The sequence below is a fragment of the Filicampus tigris genome, chromosome 7, assembly GCF_054856515.1.
Source record: "Filicampus tigris isolate MCC_2025a chromosome 7, RoL_Ftig_1.0, whole genome shotgun sequence".
In the NCBI taxonomy this organism is placed as follows: domain Eukaryota; kingdom Metazoa; phylum Chordata; class Actinopteri; order Syngnathiformes; family Syngnathidae; genus Filicampus; species Filicampus tigris.
The window spans coordinates 9,420,435-9,435,002 of NC_141223.1; the positions used below are offsets into that span (position 1 = coordinate 9,420,435).

General features: G+C 39.4%; 1 protein-coding gene across 2 annotated transcripts; it reads left to right on the forward strand.

Moving 5' to 3' along the window:
* Positions 1 to 419: 419 nt before the first annotated feature.
* On the forward strand, positions 420 to 13,913 carry tbcela (tubulin folding cofactor E-like a). 2 transcript variants are annotated; one of them, XM_086036411.1, is made up of 9 exons: positions 420 to 560; positions 3,863 to 4,039; positions 4,932 to 5,071; positions 5,285 to 5,466; positions 5,581 to 5,837; positions 6,893 to 7,019; positions 7,164 to 7,280; positions 8,852 to 8,963; positions 9,477 to 13,913. In XM_086036411.1, exons 2-9 carry the CDS (start codon positions 3,889 to 3,891, stop codon positions 9,681 to 9,683), a joined length of 1,293 nt encoding a protein of 430 aa, XP_085892537.1. In that variant the 5' UTR covers positions 420 to 560; positions 3,863 to 3,888; the 3' UTR covers positions 9,684 to 13,913. The 2 variants fall into 2 exon arrangements, with proteins under 2 accessions (XP_085892537.1, XP_085892538.1); XM_086036412.1 differs by lacking the exon at positions 420 to 560 and having other exon boundaries at positions 4,022 to 4,039; positions 4,932 to 5,084.
* Positions 13,914 to 14,568: the final 655 nt, after the last annotated feature.

The following is a 14,568-nucleotide window of genomic DNA, read 5'->3' on the forward strand; positions in this document are numbered from 1 at the left end:
TACAAAGTGCACAGAGTTAATACCTTTAGCTGTGAATAATAATCACGGGGCCGTCTGGTTGCAGCCTTAGTTATTAAAATGATAAGATGACCGCTATTATTCTATGGGATGCGCTTTAAAAATTGAGTCCTGCCAGTATGATCAACGTGTTCTATGCAGATCGATAATTAACGAAAAAAAATGGAATATTGTATTGTCAGCTTTGGAATTTGGGCAGTTTACATCCCGATTTACTCTAATATCGTATAGAAGTGTGCACAAATTGATGATTTGATGATTCCATTAACACCCCTCCTCCCCCGCAGGTATCTGCGGTCATGTGGAAATAAATGATGCAAACAGCTCATTTGAGGCGTCTTCATTTGTTATCTTTTAGCTACTCTGGTAGACGTAATTACTGAATAACAAAAATTAGGGGCCCACATAATGACACTTTCTCCAAATCTGTAACCAATGCGCGAAAGACAACAATTGACGTCACTTCCGCGATACTGGGAATAGCAAACGAGTCAGCTGGCATGTTTCTTTTCGTCAAGAGACACTGAAAGTGGGTGTTAAAGGTACGTAGAATGACAACCCTTAAACAAACCAATTAAGACATTCTCTCGGGATTAGGTCATTAGCTATGTATTATTCGTGATATGTTGTTTCCATTCGTTGTTTTTTTGTTTGTTTTTTTATCTCGGAATAACGAGCTGCTGATAAGGCGTCAAAAGAGAGATTTGACCGTAAACTACCGTTTGTAAACATGTATTCAGCTATCAGTTAAACATGTCATCCTCCTTTCACAACTGGAGTATTACAAGATGCGGGGTATACGAGTGGTCTGTTTAAAAAGCGGGCTTCATTCAAATTGATGCCAATTCTGTAATGTACGCGCCATATAGACTCGGTTAAACCACAGAAAAGCGCCGTTGTCAGCTCTTGTGAATTGTGAAGACGTAAACATTTTTTCGGCCACCACAAAATGGAAACCCTTTGTCTTGACATCCCTGAAATTAGAACTTTTATTGTCGTGTTGCTCCTTTTTGTCGCCATATCTTGTCACCCAACTGAGGAGCAGTTGCATCCCTTGCCCAGTAACTACAAAATAAATAAAATACAAATGTTGCAGATTAAATATGATACCACTGTTGTTGAGGGCAGTAGGGAAAAAAAACACAAAACTGTCCGTGTATGAGCCCCCAAAAAAGATAAATTGATGAAAAACAAATGTGTTCATAGGAAGGATGGTCACTTACATGTTTAATTTCGTTCACAGTAGCAGAACAAGACAATAAGCAGTGAACGAGGTCAAATCGAAAGAAAAGTTTCTTGGGGTAAGATCCTTTTTGGCGTAACTTGGGGAATGAATATTATTTTCACATAATATTATGTGAATATTATCGAGACAAACATTTCAGTAATTGTCGGGAGTGATTTAGATAATTCATTCTCAGCTGGTGGATGGGTTCACAAACACCTATAGAAAACATGCGTTCCATGTCGAAATTGCCTTTTATTTGCAAAATAGCAATGTTTTGACATTTCAGCGTCTGAAATCTTATGACAGCCCAGTAGAGTGTAACAATACATGTATTTACGTGCCGTGGCCACACTGCCACTTCATATACAAACACAGCTTCTGGCTATGAATGTCTAGACTTATAATATGCTTTGGTGGTACAGTACATCAAACCAATTTGAATAGCAGTGTCGGTCAAAAGAAAACTAGCATGGTGCAAACGCAACTTTCAGTGGCATTTAAACGGCCGCTTATGTAACAAATGTCAATGACATTTTTTAAAGCATAATTTAAACCGCTATAACTGGTATTGCTGCACTTGTGTACATCCTTAATTTCCTAAAAAGATGAAAAAAATGTTGATGTTACACTATATTAAAAGATATCAGTGCCAAAGGTATGTGAAATTTTATCTGTATTTTGTGTAATTGTGGTATGTAATTTTACCAGTGCATTTTCTTTTTTGTACATGCGGTTGTCAAGCTAATCCTCAGATTTTTAATAAAATGTTGTGTTGATTCTTATTCATCCAAGTCATGGTAATCGGCAAATGCTGAATCTCGCCTGTACTTTTCTTGTCGCAAGGGAATTTTGAAAAAAACACAAAAACTGTTGGCGAGCGTCTCTCGAACGTTTGGCGAACGTTTGAGACATTGAATGACATTGAATGAACTCTGATGTAAACTGCACTGACGGCATTCGCTACCTTCGCCAACAGCCGCAAATGTTCGCCCCTCCGTGGGATAGAGGCTTTGGCATCAATAAGAAAATACAAGTACCAGTGTGACAGAAGTTGAGAACCACTGATTGAGATTAACCTTACTGCTTTAAGATGTAATGTATAAAATAGAACATGAAAATTACAGCAATAAAAGCACTACTTTCCATTGGTAGAGAAGGAGCAGTTTGCTTTCAGACATTACCACAATTTACCAGCAGGCCATTTTATTAAATGAGATATTGTAACAAGATCCTTTCTTTTGTTTTGTCTGCGGATCTGATGGGCCTCTACATAATGCATGCCTTGCTTTCTAGAGCAGATTCCAGAGCAGTCTGATTCAAACTCTGCATTATAACAGCCTCACAACTCACACTCACCATTTTAAGTAGCGAAGCTATAGTGCTGTAAATAAACAGTGTTGTATTTTAAAATAATCATTTGGAATATCAACAGTTTTGTTTTGATTTTTCACAGATATTTAAATGGGATGGCATCTTGTTTGCTTGCTAATATAGAGTTATGTACAGTAACTGTGATTGGTCTGTACAGGCCAGAAGAGTTGACAGTTGTTTAACTGAAAATATGTCAGCCAGTGGCACTTAAAGCTTGTCCTTGCTTCTGAGTATGATAATCCATTGATCCGTCCATTATACAAACCACTTATCCAGTTCAGGGTAACAGGGGGTAGCAAGAGCCCCTACCAGATGGCTTAAGGTGAGAAGTGATGTACACCACCCTTCACTGATCACCATTCAAGGTTGACAAGGCTGACACATAGAGACAATAATTCAACCTCACAATAAACCGCCTTCCTTTTTCTCATTGCGTTATGTTTGACCATTGGAGCAAGGCGGAGGGCTTCAAGAGAACCCACAAAGGCACAGGGAGAGCATAGAACAGGCCCGTGCTGTGATTCAAGATCCCAGATCACAACCCAAACCCCCTGGTACTGTGGGGCTGCAGTGCAGAATAGAGATAGACCGATATGCTTTTTCCAGGGCCGATACCGATTATTAGTAGTCATGGAGGCTGATAACAGATATTTGGAGCCGATAATCATTTTCAGTGAAAAGGAAAATATTGGCATCAAAATCTAAAGAAAATGTACTCTTAACCTTGTTGTCACGTCTTTAAGCATGTTTATTGAACAATGTTTCAGGTTTGCATAATGGTGATTTTTTTTTTTTTAAATCATCATAAGACATTTTTGACAATATACATCTCTGTTATAAAATTCTAACAAAAAGTTCAGGGAGCACCCAAGATTGTCAGCATGTCTTAAAAAGAATAACGAAAACTTAAATAATAGCTCCATGTAGTTTTCTATAGTAAATGAAAATTTCAAAGTGACAGAAATGTTAAACTTTCACATATCTTTGTTTTGATGTCCACAGTTTTAAATTGATTTATTATCGGCCAGCAGAATTAAAAAAAAAAGGCAGATGCCGATATTCGCCCAAAAAACAAATATCGGTTGCCGATAATCGGCCCGGCCGATAATCGGTCCATCCCTACTGCAGAACAAATAATTCACCCTAAAAAGACATTTGTTTCAGTTTAGCTCAGCTATTGTGATCAGTGAGTGATTTGACCCGCTAATATCTGTTGCATAATTTCTGTAATCCTGGTCATAACAGGGGGAAACTGTTCCAAAGAAAGAGCAATGGAGTCACCGGTGTGCCAGGATGGCCGAACCTTTGTGGAGGTGATCAATGAAAAGTACAGTCCGGAGAACTTTCCGTGCCGTCGAGGGCTTGGCATGGGGGTGGTGGTGGTGGTGCCCACTGCTTGTCCCCAAGGCTCCCCCATGAAAGGTGAGCCGGATAACTTTTATCTAATCGATAGGTATGTGCATGTTGTGTTCTTCTCATCACTCTGTTCATAGTAAGCCAACTGCTCATGTGGTGAGCGTAAGACAATTAAATACGTGTTCAACATGTTTAAGTGGGGTAATGAACAACATAACGGTAAGCAAATGAGAGAAGACTAACAATTCTAACAGTCAGCAACCTCAGTGAATGTGTTGAATTTTGATGTGCACTCACATATCCAACCTTTTTGGAGAAGAAATGGTGACATTTTAAATTGCGTATCGCGTACATTATTCTCAAGCAAGTGGTAATGCTTTTCAGTTTTAACATTTAAACATCCTGATTATTCATAAAATGGAAGCACGTTCCATTCTGGGACCTTGTCCATTTGGAGGAAGAAGCAAGAACACAATGTAGTGCTCGAGACTGTGAGCAAAATGGTCGCAAATGCGAGCTGTTTTTCCTAATATATGATATTGTCCGTGCTCACGCTGTTGTGAAATGCAAGAATGTCCGATATCCTGATTGACCACAAGTGAGGTTAAACACGCACGTTAAAGTTGGTGTGAGTTCCCATACATAATAATAATGAAAAATGGTTGTATTTAGATTTGAATGTATTATACATTTTACGAAATCCATCAGTCATTAATATTAATAAGTTATCGATATCTGTGTGTGACATAGTATTGTTAAGTCCGTTCTCGACGCCGTTTGGCTGTCGCCGACGACTCGGACAGGCTGGGCCGACATGAAATACTGACGGAAGGTCACTGGCACACTGTCGATGCCCACCTCTGTAAATTACAGTTCAAAACTACGTTTAGGGGCACATCAAGCCATCTCTGATTTAAAATTGAATGTTGACCAGTGTCATTTTCCATCTGTCTTTCAGACCGCCTGAACTTGCCCAGTGTGTTGGTTTTGAACGGATGTGGAATCAGCAGGGCGGGAGACCAGAGTGAAATTGCAGCCTTTTGTGCCCATGTCATGGAGCTGGACCTGTCCCATAACAAGCTGCAGGACTGGCATGAGGTGCTGTCTCTGGGTTTGTTCATTTATTCACTTTCATTATTTCCCGATGACACATAACTCATGCAGGTTGTGTGTTGTCTTTGTAATAATGGCGCCCATGTAGTCCATGAGCTCAGGTTTATTTTCTACGCTCCTGTTTTTATCAGCGCACAATAAAGTAGAGACAGGAAAAAAAAAAAAAAAAAATCTCAAACCAACATTACCTCTTTTCAGATCGGTAAAATTGTTTCAAACATCCCCAATCTGGATTTCCTTAATCTGAGCTCCAACCCACTAGCAGGGATGACACTTGAGCCACAGTGCGCCGAAGCCTTTTCTCGGGTCCGACGTCTCGTCCTTAACAACACACAAGTGTCCTGGGACACTGTGATGCTGCTCACCCGCGAGATACCGGAGTAAGGCACACACTAATGCCAGTACAGTATTGAAGTGATGAGTAGATGGCTGTGCTGTGATCACTGCGCCGGAAGGTGGCTCCTACAAATGGAGTAATGAAAGTCGTCTTGCAGGCTTGAGGAGTTGTTCGTGTGCCTTAATGAGTATAGTGGCGTGCGAGCCTCCAGTGTGGCCTGCCCCAACCTCCGCCTGCTGCACATCACAGACAACAGCCTGCACGACTGGGCCGAAGTACGCAAGTTTGGATCCATATTCCCTGGCCTGGACACTCTGGTCATGGCCAACAACAATTTAGCGTCCATACAGGACAGCAAAGATGTCCTGCGACGGCTCTTCCCCAACCTTCGCAGCATCAACCTCCACAACTCAGGTTCACGGCTCTTTGCATGCTCAAATCATTGTAGCTGGACGTGACTTTATACGTTATAATGCATGGTTGGTGGCACAGTGCTAAGTTAGCAGTTAGCACTGCTACCTCACAGCAAGAAATTACATTTCTGTCCAGAAATGTATTTGTGCCCAATCTGGAAAAAATTATACAGGCTGACCCAAAATGTTTGCAAGCCATATAATTATGTAATTTCCACAACTGATGAGGGAAATGCGATAACAATTCAGTACTGAAATATTGACTACTGTGAGTTAGTGAATGGCTGGTGTCCGTCGGAAAACTCGTGTCGCACCAGCAAAGTACTGACACACAGTAGTAGTGGCATGGTTCAGCGGGTAGAGTGGCTGTTACATTCCTCAAACCTTGAGTGGCTTTTTTTAATAAAGTAATACTGCACTAAAGAAGTAAAATTTACTCAGAAACTCTCCTGGTGATATTTACTTAGAATTTGCTGAATTTGTCTACTGCCCCGACACAAAAATACGATGAACCCGATTTTACGCCGAGCGCGTACTACTTTCTGTTGCCAAATTATCAGATGAGTCGGGGGCAAGGCAACTGCTGGAACGCCCAAAGAGGCACAACACGGCCCCAAACACGCCAGACTAGACTAGCGCTGCCACGAAAATGAAGTTATGCACGTTTTTACGCCGAGCGCACGGGCGCCAGCCTACCAAATGCTATTCTCATTTTTAGCTAATAATAACCATTCAAAATATTTTAAATCAAAAATGCGGTGGGTGGTGTTAAACTGGCTATAATGAGCATTATTTTGCGGAGGACTACATACATTTGTCTGTGACACTTTGAAAGTGTTATGCCAGAAACAGTGAACAGGCAATTTGAGTATACATTTCATATATGGTAAGCTAATGGGTAGAGTAGAAGGATAGCAAAAATTCCCCATCATAATTCCAGATGGAAACTCACCAGAAACTTTCCAAACATTTACTGGAAATTTTCCACCACTGAGCAATCTTTCAAACAATTAAAAAGTAAACGTATCACAGTACGTCTCCTTTAAATGTGACCAGGTCTTAATCGATGGGAAGATATTGAGAAGCTGAACTTCTTTCCTAAGCTGGAAGAAGTGCGATTACAAGGCATCCCCTTACTGCAGACATACACCAATGAGGAGCGGCGCAGCCTGATGATAGCGCAGTGAGTCCCGTTAAAAACAGATGTTGTAAAAAGAGGTTTTGGTTTCTTTTAACACTGCATGCATGGGACACTTTAGCTACATCTGTCAATGGGCTATTAGTACTGTTTCACATCACTTTACAAACGTTGTGATTGTGTCTTTAGGCTTCCCTCAATATCACTGCTGAATGGAAGTGTTGTAACTGAAAGTGAGAGAGAAGATGCTGAGAGGTTCTTCATCCGTTACCACTTGCACTGTCCTGAGGAGGAGCTACCTCACAGGTACACATACTTCCTTGCTGACCTCTATTCTTCCTACCTGCCTGTATTCACTTATCTGTTGGCCGACCTGAAACGCAAACCTTGTCACTCAATACTACAATGCACTGTTAAGCTTAAATACGGATGCATAGTCCGGTTGGACCAGAGGTCCGTTGTAGAGGAGAAAAAAAGGGACACCTTTCAGACGTTGAGTAACTTGCTCACAGGTTGTATTGTACATGCGGGGCACATACTACACTAAAGATGAATTTTTGCCCGATTTATTAACTAAACGCTCACTTGCCTGAGCAAATAGCAGAATCACCAGTAGCCATGGATGTTGTTGTTGTTGTTGTTGTCGGACTTCGCGCTCGTGGGAGGAAGCAGAAATGCAGAGAAAACTACGGTGGCTTAGATACACCCAAAAAAAAAAAAAAAAAAAAAAATTAAACGTGCCGATTTGAACGTTTTTTAAATCGTTTTATCCAGAAAATTCGTTTGCGGTTCAAAATCGCTTAATCAAGCAGCCCTACTATGAATGCTGTTGAGGTGATGACTGTAGCTGTTGGTGAACTGACTGACAGTAGATTAAGTCTCTGTTTGTGCAAATTCTCTTGAGTTTTACACAATGTTATGTACGTACATATGTATTTGTCGTTCTTTATATAGTCCTCATAGCAATATAATAGATCCAAACAAAATATTTTTTTAAATTGTATTTTAGTTGTAGATTACAATAATAAAAGTGTACTAAAAAGTTCAACCTTACCCTGGACGAATGAGTGTGCAATGCAGTTTGGTAGGTTATTGTACTTGGTGGGCATTGTTGTGTGACTCAAAAACTAAATTAGTCACTGAGGTTGGAAATCAAGTCTCTGTCTGACACGCTGAATCCAAGATGGAAGCTTGAAGCCATGACTGCTGTTTGTAGGTGTTTATTTCAATTTTTCAATAAATTATATTTCCAACTGTACAATGAATCGGAATAAAATTGCAGTGTTGGACAAATAGATGGTAAAAAAAAAATCTAGCGTCAACAGAAATAGCTGCACCCTGCCTCCTCTTTCCGTGTACCAAACAAAACAAACATTTCCAGGTAGACACGGGTGGTATTAATTAGGCATTCACACCCCAGTGACAGGGTCCCACACACTCAGATCCTTGGTTGTTTTTATGAATTGCTAATTGGGCTTGCGCCCTAGTGACCCTACAACTCCCAACACCACACACACAGACACCTCTTATCCCTAATAACATGCAAAGAAACGCATCCCTGCAGGCAAAATTTTTTAGTTTTCACTTGACCCAATTAGTTCATCTATTCAATCATGCGTAGTCTGTATCAATAACCTCTCCTAACTCAGTAGTATAGTCATCTTTACAGTAATGTTTGTATGAAAAACACTTGTATGCCATAAATATGAAACAATAAAAAACAAAATATATAAAAAAACAGTGAACAACTTAATTTTACTCCTGAGGTTGGCTTGCACACACGCTAGCAGGTAAGCTAGTTTTTAAACACAAAGCGTTGTAGGTCGGGACCATCTTAACGGAGGACTCTCTATATAAGTGTGTCTTTTTTCTTGAAGATACCATTGTCTGGTAAACAAATATGGGAAGTTGGAACCTCTGGCTGATATCGATCTCCGACCACGCTGCCATGCACAAGTTGAGGTTCATTGTGAAGAAAAAGTGGAACAGGTCTGTCAATTGCACCATGATTTCAAAGCTTGGAGCCAAACTATATTATAGTCACAGCAAATCATCATCACTTAAAAGTAGGGCTGAACAATTCATCTAATTCAAATCGACATCATAATGTAGTTGAATGCAATTTTCAAATTGGAGAGGCTGCAATTTGCGGGAGTTTGCGGAAGTTTTCAGTAATACAAATTGACTTACAGTTGACTTCATTTAAATGCCTTAAAGGCGGTTTACAGACTAACTTTATTTTACTAGGAGCACAGTGGCCGTTAAAGAAAAGTCAACCCAAACATATTTTTTCCAAGAATATGTTCTATGCACGCCCACTAGTTGAAACAAGCCATTCTGATAAATATTGCGTTCGTGGGTACAAGTCGCAGAACCAGCCAAACTATGAAAAAAGTCCCCAAAAAATACTGAATATTATTTCTGAAAATTGTTCAGCCCTACTTGAAAGCCAAACATTCAGTTTAATGTCTAAAATGCATGCACAATGTGTATTTTTCTCAGCTAAACATCCGTTTAGACCAGACGGTGGCCGAGCTAAAGAAGCAGCTGACATCGGTGGTGCAGCTGTCCACCAACAGCATGAGGTTGTATTATATTGACAAGAACAGCGCTTTTGGCCCGGACGAACTCAAGTACAACACGCGAGCTCTCCACTCATACAATATCCAAGATGGTGATGAGATACTTGTTGTGCCCAAGACCAAGTGAACTGCTGGCTTCCAGCTGGCCATTTTCTTGACTGACCGACTGATTAGCTGGATGAATATACTGTATCTCATAGCTCGGGAGCTAAAATTATCTCGGGAGATAAAATGAAGAGTCAAAGGAAGATGAGTTTCATCCTGGTCTCTCTCAACAGTGGACCACAAGTAGGCTGCTGGGACAACACTCTGGAGAGGATTATGTCTTTATTTACTGTATTTAGCGTTAGTTTGTGGCATCCAAGAGGTGCAGGAAATGGAGGACAGTTCCAGAGCGCAAACATGCAGGCAGCTCTAAGCTCCCGATGGGATGGCACTGCTGCACCTTTATCTCTGCATGAATGCACCACAGCTGCATCGGCGAGTACATAATAACACTTGATTGGCCAACTGTGGCAAAAGCAACATTGACCCATCAAGTGAGCGTGCTGCTGAGTGAAACGAGTGATGCTGCATTATCTGCATTGAGAAAGCATTGAGAACAGCACTGTTTCATAAGTTCCCAACTGTGACTTAAACAGCATCTGATACACATCATCTTGCTCCATTTTGTTCTTTAGTAGTGTGTTTATTTAAGACATGTTAACTCGTTTTTCAAAAATACATAATTCTCTTCAAGAATGAGAAAAAATATTTGGGATGCGCCGTGTGTAAATGTAAGACATGCAGCGGAACCTCGTTTTTGTGATTAATACGCTCTAGAAAGTCTGACTGTAACCGAATCGTGTGAAATCCAAAGAAGTATTTGGGAATAATAATCGGAAATATTGTACATCCAATGAATATGTTCCAGACACCCAAAATATTTAAAAACATATTTTATCGAGTATAACTACATATGAAAACAATGTGAAATAAATGAACTGGATAAATGAAACTTAATTGAAGAATCCTGATGGTGTACACAACCAGGAGGAGGGTCATTTTCTGAGTTCTTTCATGAATTCCATAGCCTTTTTCACCTTCGTCAATTAGCTGGCGCAGATCTTTCGGTTATATTGTGTAAAAAGGGTTCAACAGACGGCGTATTTCACAATTAGGGCTGAACCGAATCAACAATCATTTGTGTACCTTGGTATTCAATAGCTGCAGCCCTATCCACAATGGATTTTTTTTCAAGACAAGAAATAACCTCCCAGTCTGCTTGGCAACACTCAATGAAGTTGGGGCTGTGTGTGTAACATGGTCGAGTCATGTATTTTTTTTAGTATGTGCGGATGTATGAAAAATTAAGACCAAAAAAAAAAAAAGTGAAAACCTAATATATGAAAACTGGAGCATATAAGGTTCCACTGTATTCTTTATACTCAATGTAGTCTTGGAATATCCACAATGATTTTCAATCAGCTAAATATCGTCATCACATCTTACTCTTGAGAAAAAGCAATCAAGTATGCAGATATTAAATGAAATTTTAAGAATTTAGCAACATGACACCAAATGCTGTTGTTTTTTTGTGCACTCATAGATGATTTATCTTTTACATATTCCTGTAAATTGCATACACTTGATTTCAATCTCGGGATGTGTGTTTATGGAACAAAACAGTAAAGACACTCAAGAAGTTGTACAATGGTGTTTATGAAGAGTACACTTTTTAATGGCGAGAAAACTTGTAGAGTCCCTTCTGGATAACGTCACAGGGTTGATGTGCCCATAACCACAAAACCAAGGTCTGCTCTCACGGTCTGATCTCTTTTCTGTGGGATTTCCGTAAAACACTTTGCCTGCAAACCCATTGGATGAGATCCACAGACACAAAGTTTAACACCTAAACTGTGCTGTTCAATCGCCTTCCAATCGAATGAAAGCCTCTGCCTTTTCAATCTCATGACGTCCATTTTATCTACTTGTAGCGTTGAGGGACGCATAACCTTTTTTTATTTGGTTTACGTTAGGGAGGAGTAGTGCCAGGTATGTTTTTCTTTTTTTTTCAGAGTTATTAATAATAATGTAAAAACACCAAAGGTATTGGTACAGTGAGGCCAATTCCTTTCGTTTTGCTATTGACTTAAAATGTTGGGGCCAAATGTAAGTATCAGAAAATGACTAGATACTTATTTGCATCTGATGCACAACATTACTCGAAACAACAACAAAAACAATCTAAAATGTATACTTGCTCCAGATCAGCTCCATTTTGCTGCTGTTCATCAAAATTAGAGCCAGCAAGCTAAAGCCATGACATTATCTCACCTGTTTTTGTTTTTCACAGATGAGCAGATCCTTTTTGTCTCAGAACTTTACATAGAGTACACTCTGAAGTGTGCTTACTGTAATTTTTATCCTCAGTTGTATCCTGTACTCGTTCTGATAATCTGGCACAAACCCCAAAAAACATCTCTGCGCACACCCTCATATATTGTGCTCATACTGAGATGAAAAAAAGCTTGGTTTTGTTGGCTGTTGCCGTTATGCCATGTGACATGTTCTCAATCCAAAGCTTTAAAATGCTGTAAAAGACCAACAAAAAATATTAGTTAGCTAATGATAGCAACTACAAAAAAAATGCACCTTTTACTGTACTCTTAAAGCAACACTGCGTAACATTAAGTTTTCAATAATTATGGCGGCGCCATGTGGACAAAAGTGGTAGTGTGTTGAGTGAAGTCAACCACATTTCCCATGAGCGCCAGCGGCGCAGCACATTGTGTACTGTCGTGAGATCCTGAGCTCTCGCTCGCCTGCAGTTGGACTGAATTGCATTTCTGTTTCCAATGGCTGTGTATAGGATGAATGGCGATGATGTAGTGAATCTAATTGTGTCTAAATAATATAATAAAATGATGTTTTGTCTTAATAACGAATGGGGAAAGGGGGAAGTGACATGCTGTAAAGTTTTTGTAGTTTTTTTTTTGTGGGGGGGGGTATGTGGTTTCCGCCTCAAAATTGCCTAGTGCCATGCAGTAAAAGGGATACAGACCCCCTCAGGCCATGAAAAAGGTACCATTCAACCAGTTGTAAGTCAATGTTTCATCAGAAGAGTTATGGAAATGTTTTATTAAGGTTGAATCCTTACGCGGTGTTGCTTTAAATGCGTCCATGAATGGGGAATGTCCCCAATGGTTCTCCAAATCTGCTGCGTCATCGTTGTCGATACTCAGATTTACATTCCCCCATCTTGCTGCTGTCCATGATTTGTTTTTCACCGTACACTTCCCTAAGATTTCCATCTTTCAATATCTTAACCACGGGTCAGTAAGGTAAATACTGTACATTCTTTCCCACCATAGAAACTTTTTTTTTTTCTTTCAATAAATGTATTCATCCAATCCAAAGGAAAAGGCCTCACTGTTTTAATACTTATGAAGGGGATTGTAAATCACGCATTTGTGTGTGCAAGTCAATGTATTTCATTTTTAAACTACCGTACACTCTAGTGAAAATTAAAATGTCCTTATTAAGTCCTACATCTTGCAGCCTGCTTTGTTTTTCACCCAAGATGGCTTTTTGTTGGGTATTGTGGAATATTTGGTTTTCTATTTATTTGAACAACCTCACTAACTGGCAATTAACAGAGGATGATGTTCCTGATTGTGTGCAGTTGAATGAATACATGCTGCATTCAAATCACAAATCAAACTTACTGTCCTTGTGTTCTGGGAACATTTTTTGCGGCTTTTGTTTTAATGTCCCCCATGAATGACAACAAGCACTTTGCCTCAGCTTATTTTTGTTGTACTGTTTATGCACCATAATGTCCAATTGCTTTACAACTTAATAAGCGTATACAGTATTTCATATTTAATAACACCACTGCTATTCTTGAATATCAGGAAATGTAATTAATAAAGCTATAGTATAAAAGTATAGCGGTTACTTAGAGCAGGTCATATTTGAATTCTTGAGTGAATGATAGGAACATGAACCACAGGTTCCTGCACAGTGAGTCCAACACTTAAATGCTACCCAAGTATGGAGTTGCATTGTGTTAATGAATGAGAGGTTAGTCTGGTTTGTGCAAATATTTGCTGGGTGGATGTCTTTTAAATTAATTCAAGCATGTTTATTATGATACATTTCCAAGGAAAGTTCTAGTGCTATTTCTGATAAATAAACTTGACCAAATGTTTTTTGCATTACACATCGTTCTGTTACGTAATCCTTTTTTTCTGGTTTATTTATATCTCTGTAATATTCATTTTTGTCCTTCTCCTGTAACCATGTATAGGGTCAACCCTGAAATGCTTGAATGAAAATGTCTATCTGTAACATTAAAGATTCACAGCCATGTAAACTGAAGTTGAATTTATTTTGAATTTGCTGCCGCTTCCTCCTCCAAATGTTGGCTGAGGGGAGAAAATTAGATTGACAGTGGTCCAACGGAAATTGCACGTTGCACTACCACATTGAGGAATGTGAATTAAATGAACAATACTATTCTTGCTCCAATTCATTATATTCAATGAAATATTTTCTGTTATCAATATCAGTACCACAGGAGCCTTATTTCAGATTGTAAGAAACGAATTAACGTGGATAAAATATTTCATAAATGCAATTAAAGGATACTATCAGTCCAGGCTAAGACCACTGTAGTAATCATATGCATGGAAAACCTATACATGTGAGCTTTATGAGATCTGTTTTTAGTACTAAATGAATGCACTCATAACCGAGACTGGATGCCTTGCAAACTGCACCGAGACTTTGGCAAGCCTTGCTAACATTTGACAGCTAGACTGGCAATGTGTTGCGGAAACAGAATCTGCTTATGCTTCCTATCCGCTGTTAGCATTTCAGATCCATGCAACGTCATTTTGCCTAGAACAAATGACATCACTTTTGCCATTCATTTGTATGGGACATCTACAATTTGCAGATATCAGGGTCATTTTTGGTTCTTGGCTATTGGTAACTTTTCAATTCCCTAACCTTTGTAAAATAATATA

What these genes read in the sequence shown, in the direction of transcription:
- tbcela (XM_086036411.1), top strand. Translation starts at nt 3,889, where the DNA reads ATGGAGTCACCGGTGTGCCAGGATGGCCGAACCTTTGTGGAGGTGATC. An exon ending in CTCACCCGCGAGATACCGGA is followed by an intron (nt 5,467 to 5,580) that starts GTAAGGCACACA and finishes GTCGTCTTGCAG; the next exon opens with GCTTGAGGAGTTGTTCGTGT. An exon ending in CGCAGCCTGATGATAGCGCA is followed by an intron (nt 7,020 to 7,163) that starts GTGAGTCCCGTT and finishes TTGTGTCTTTAG; the next exon opens with GCTTCCCTCAATATCACTGC.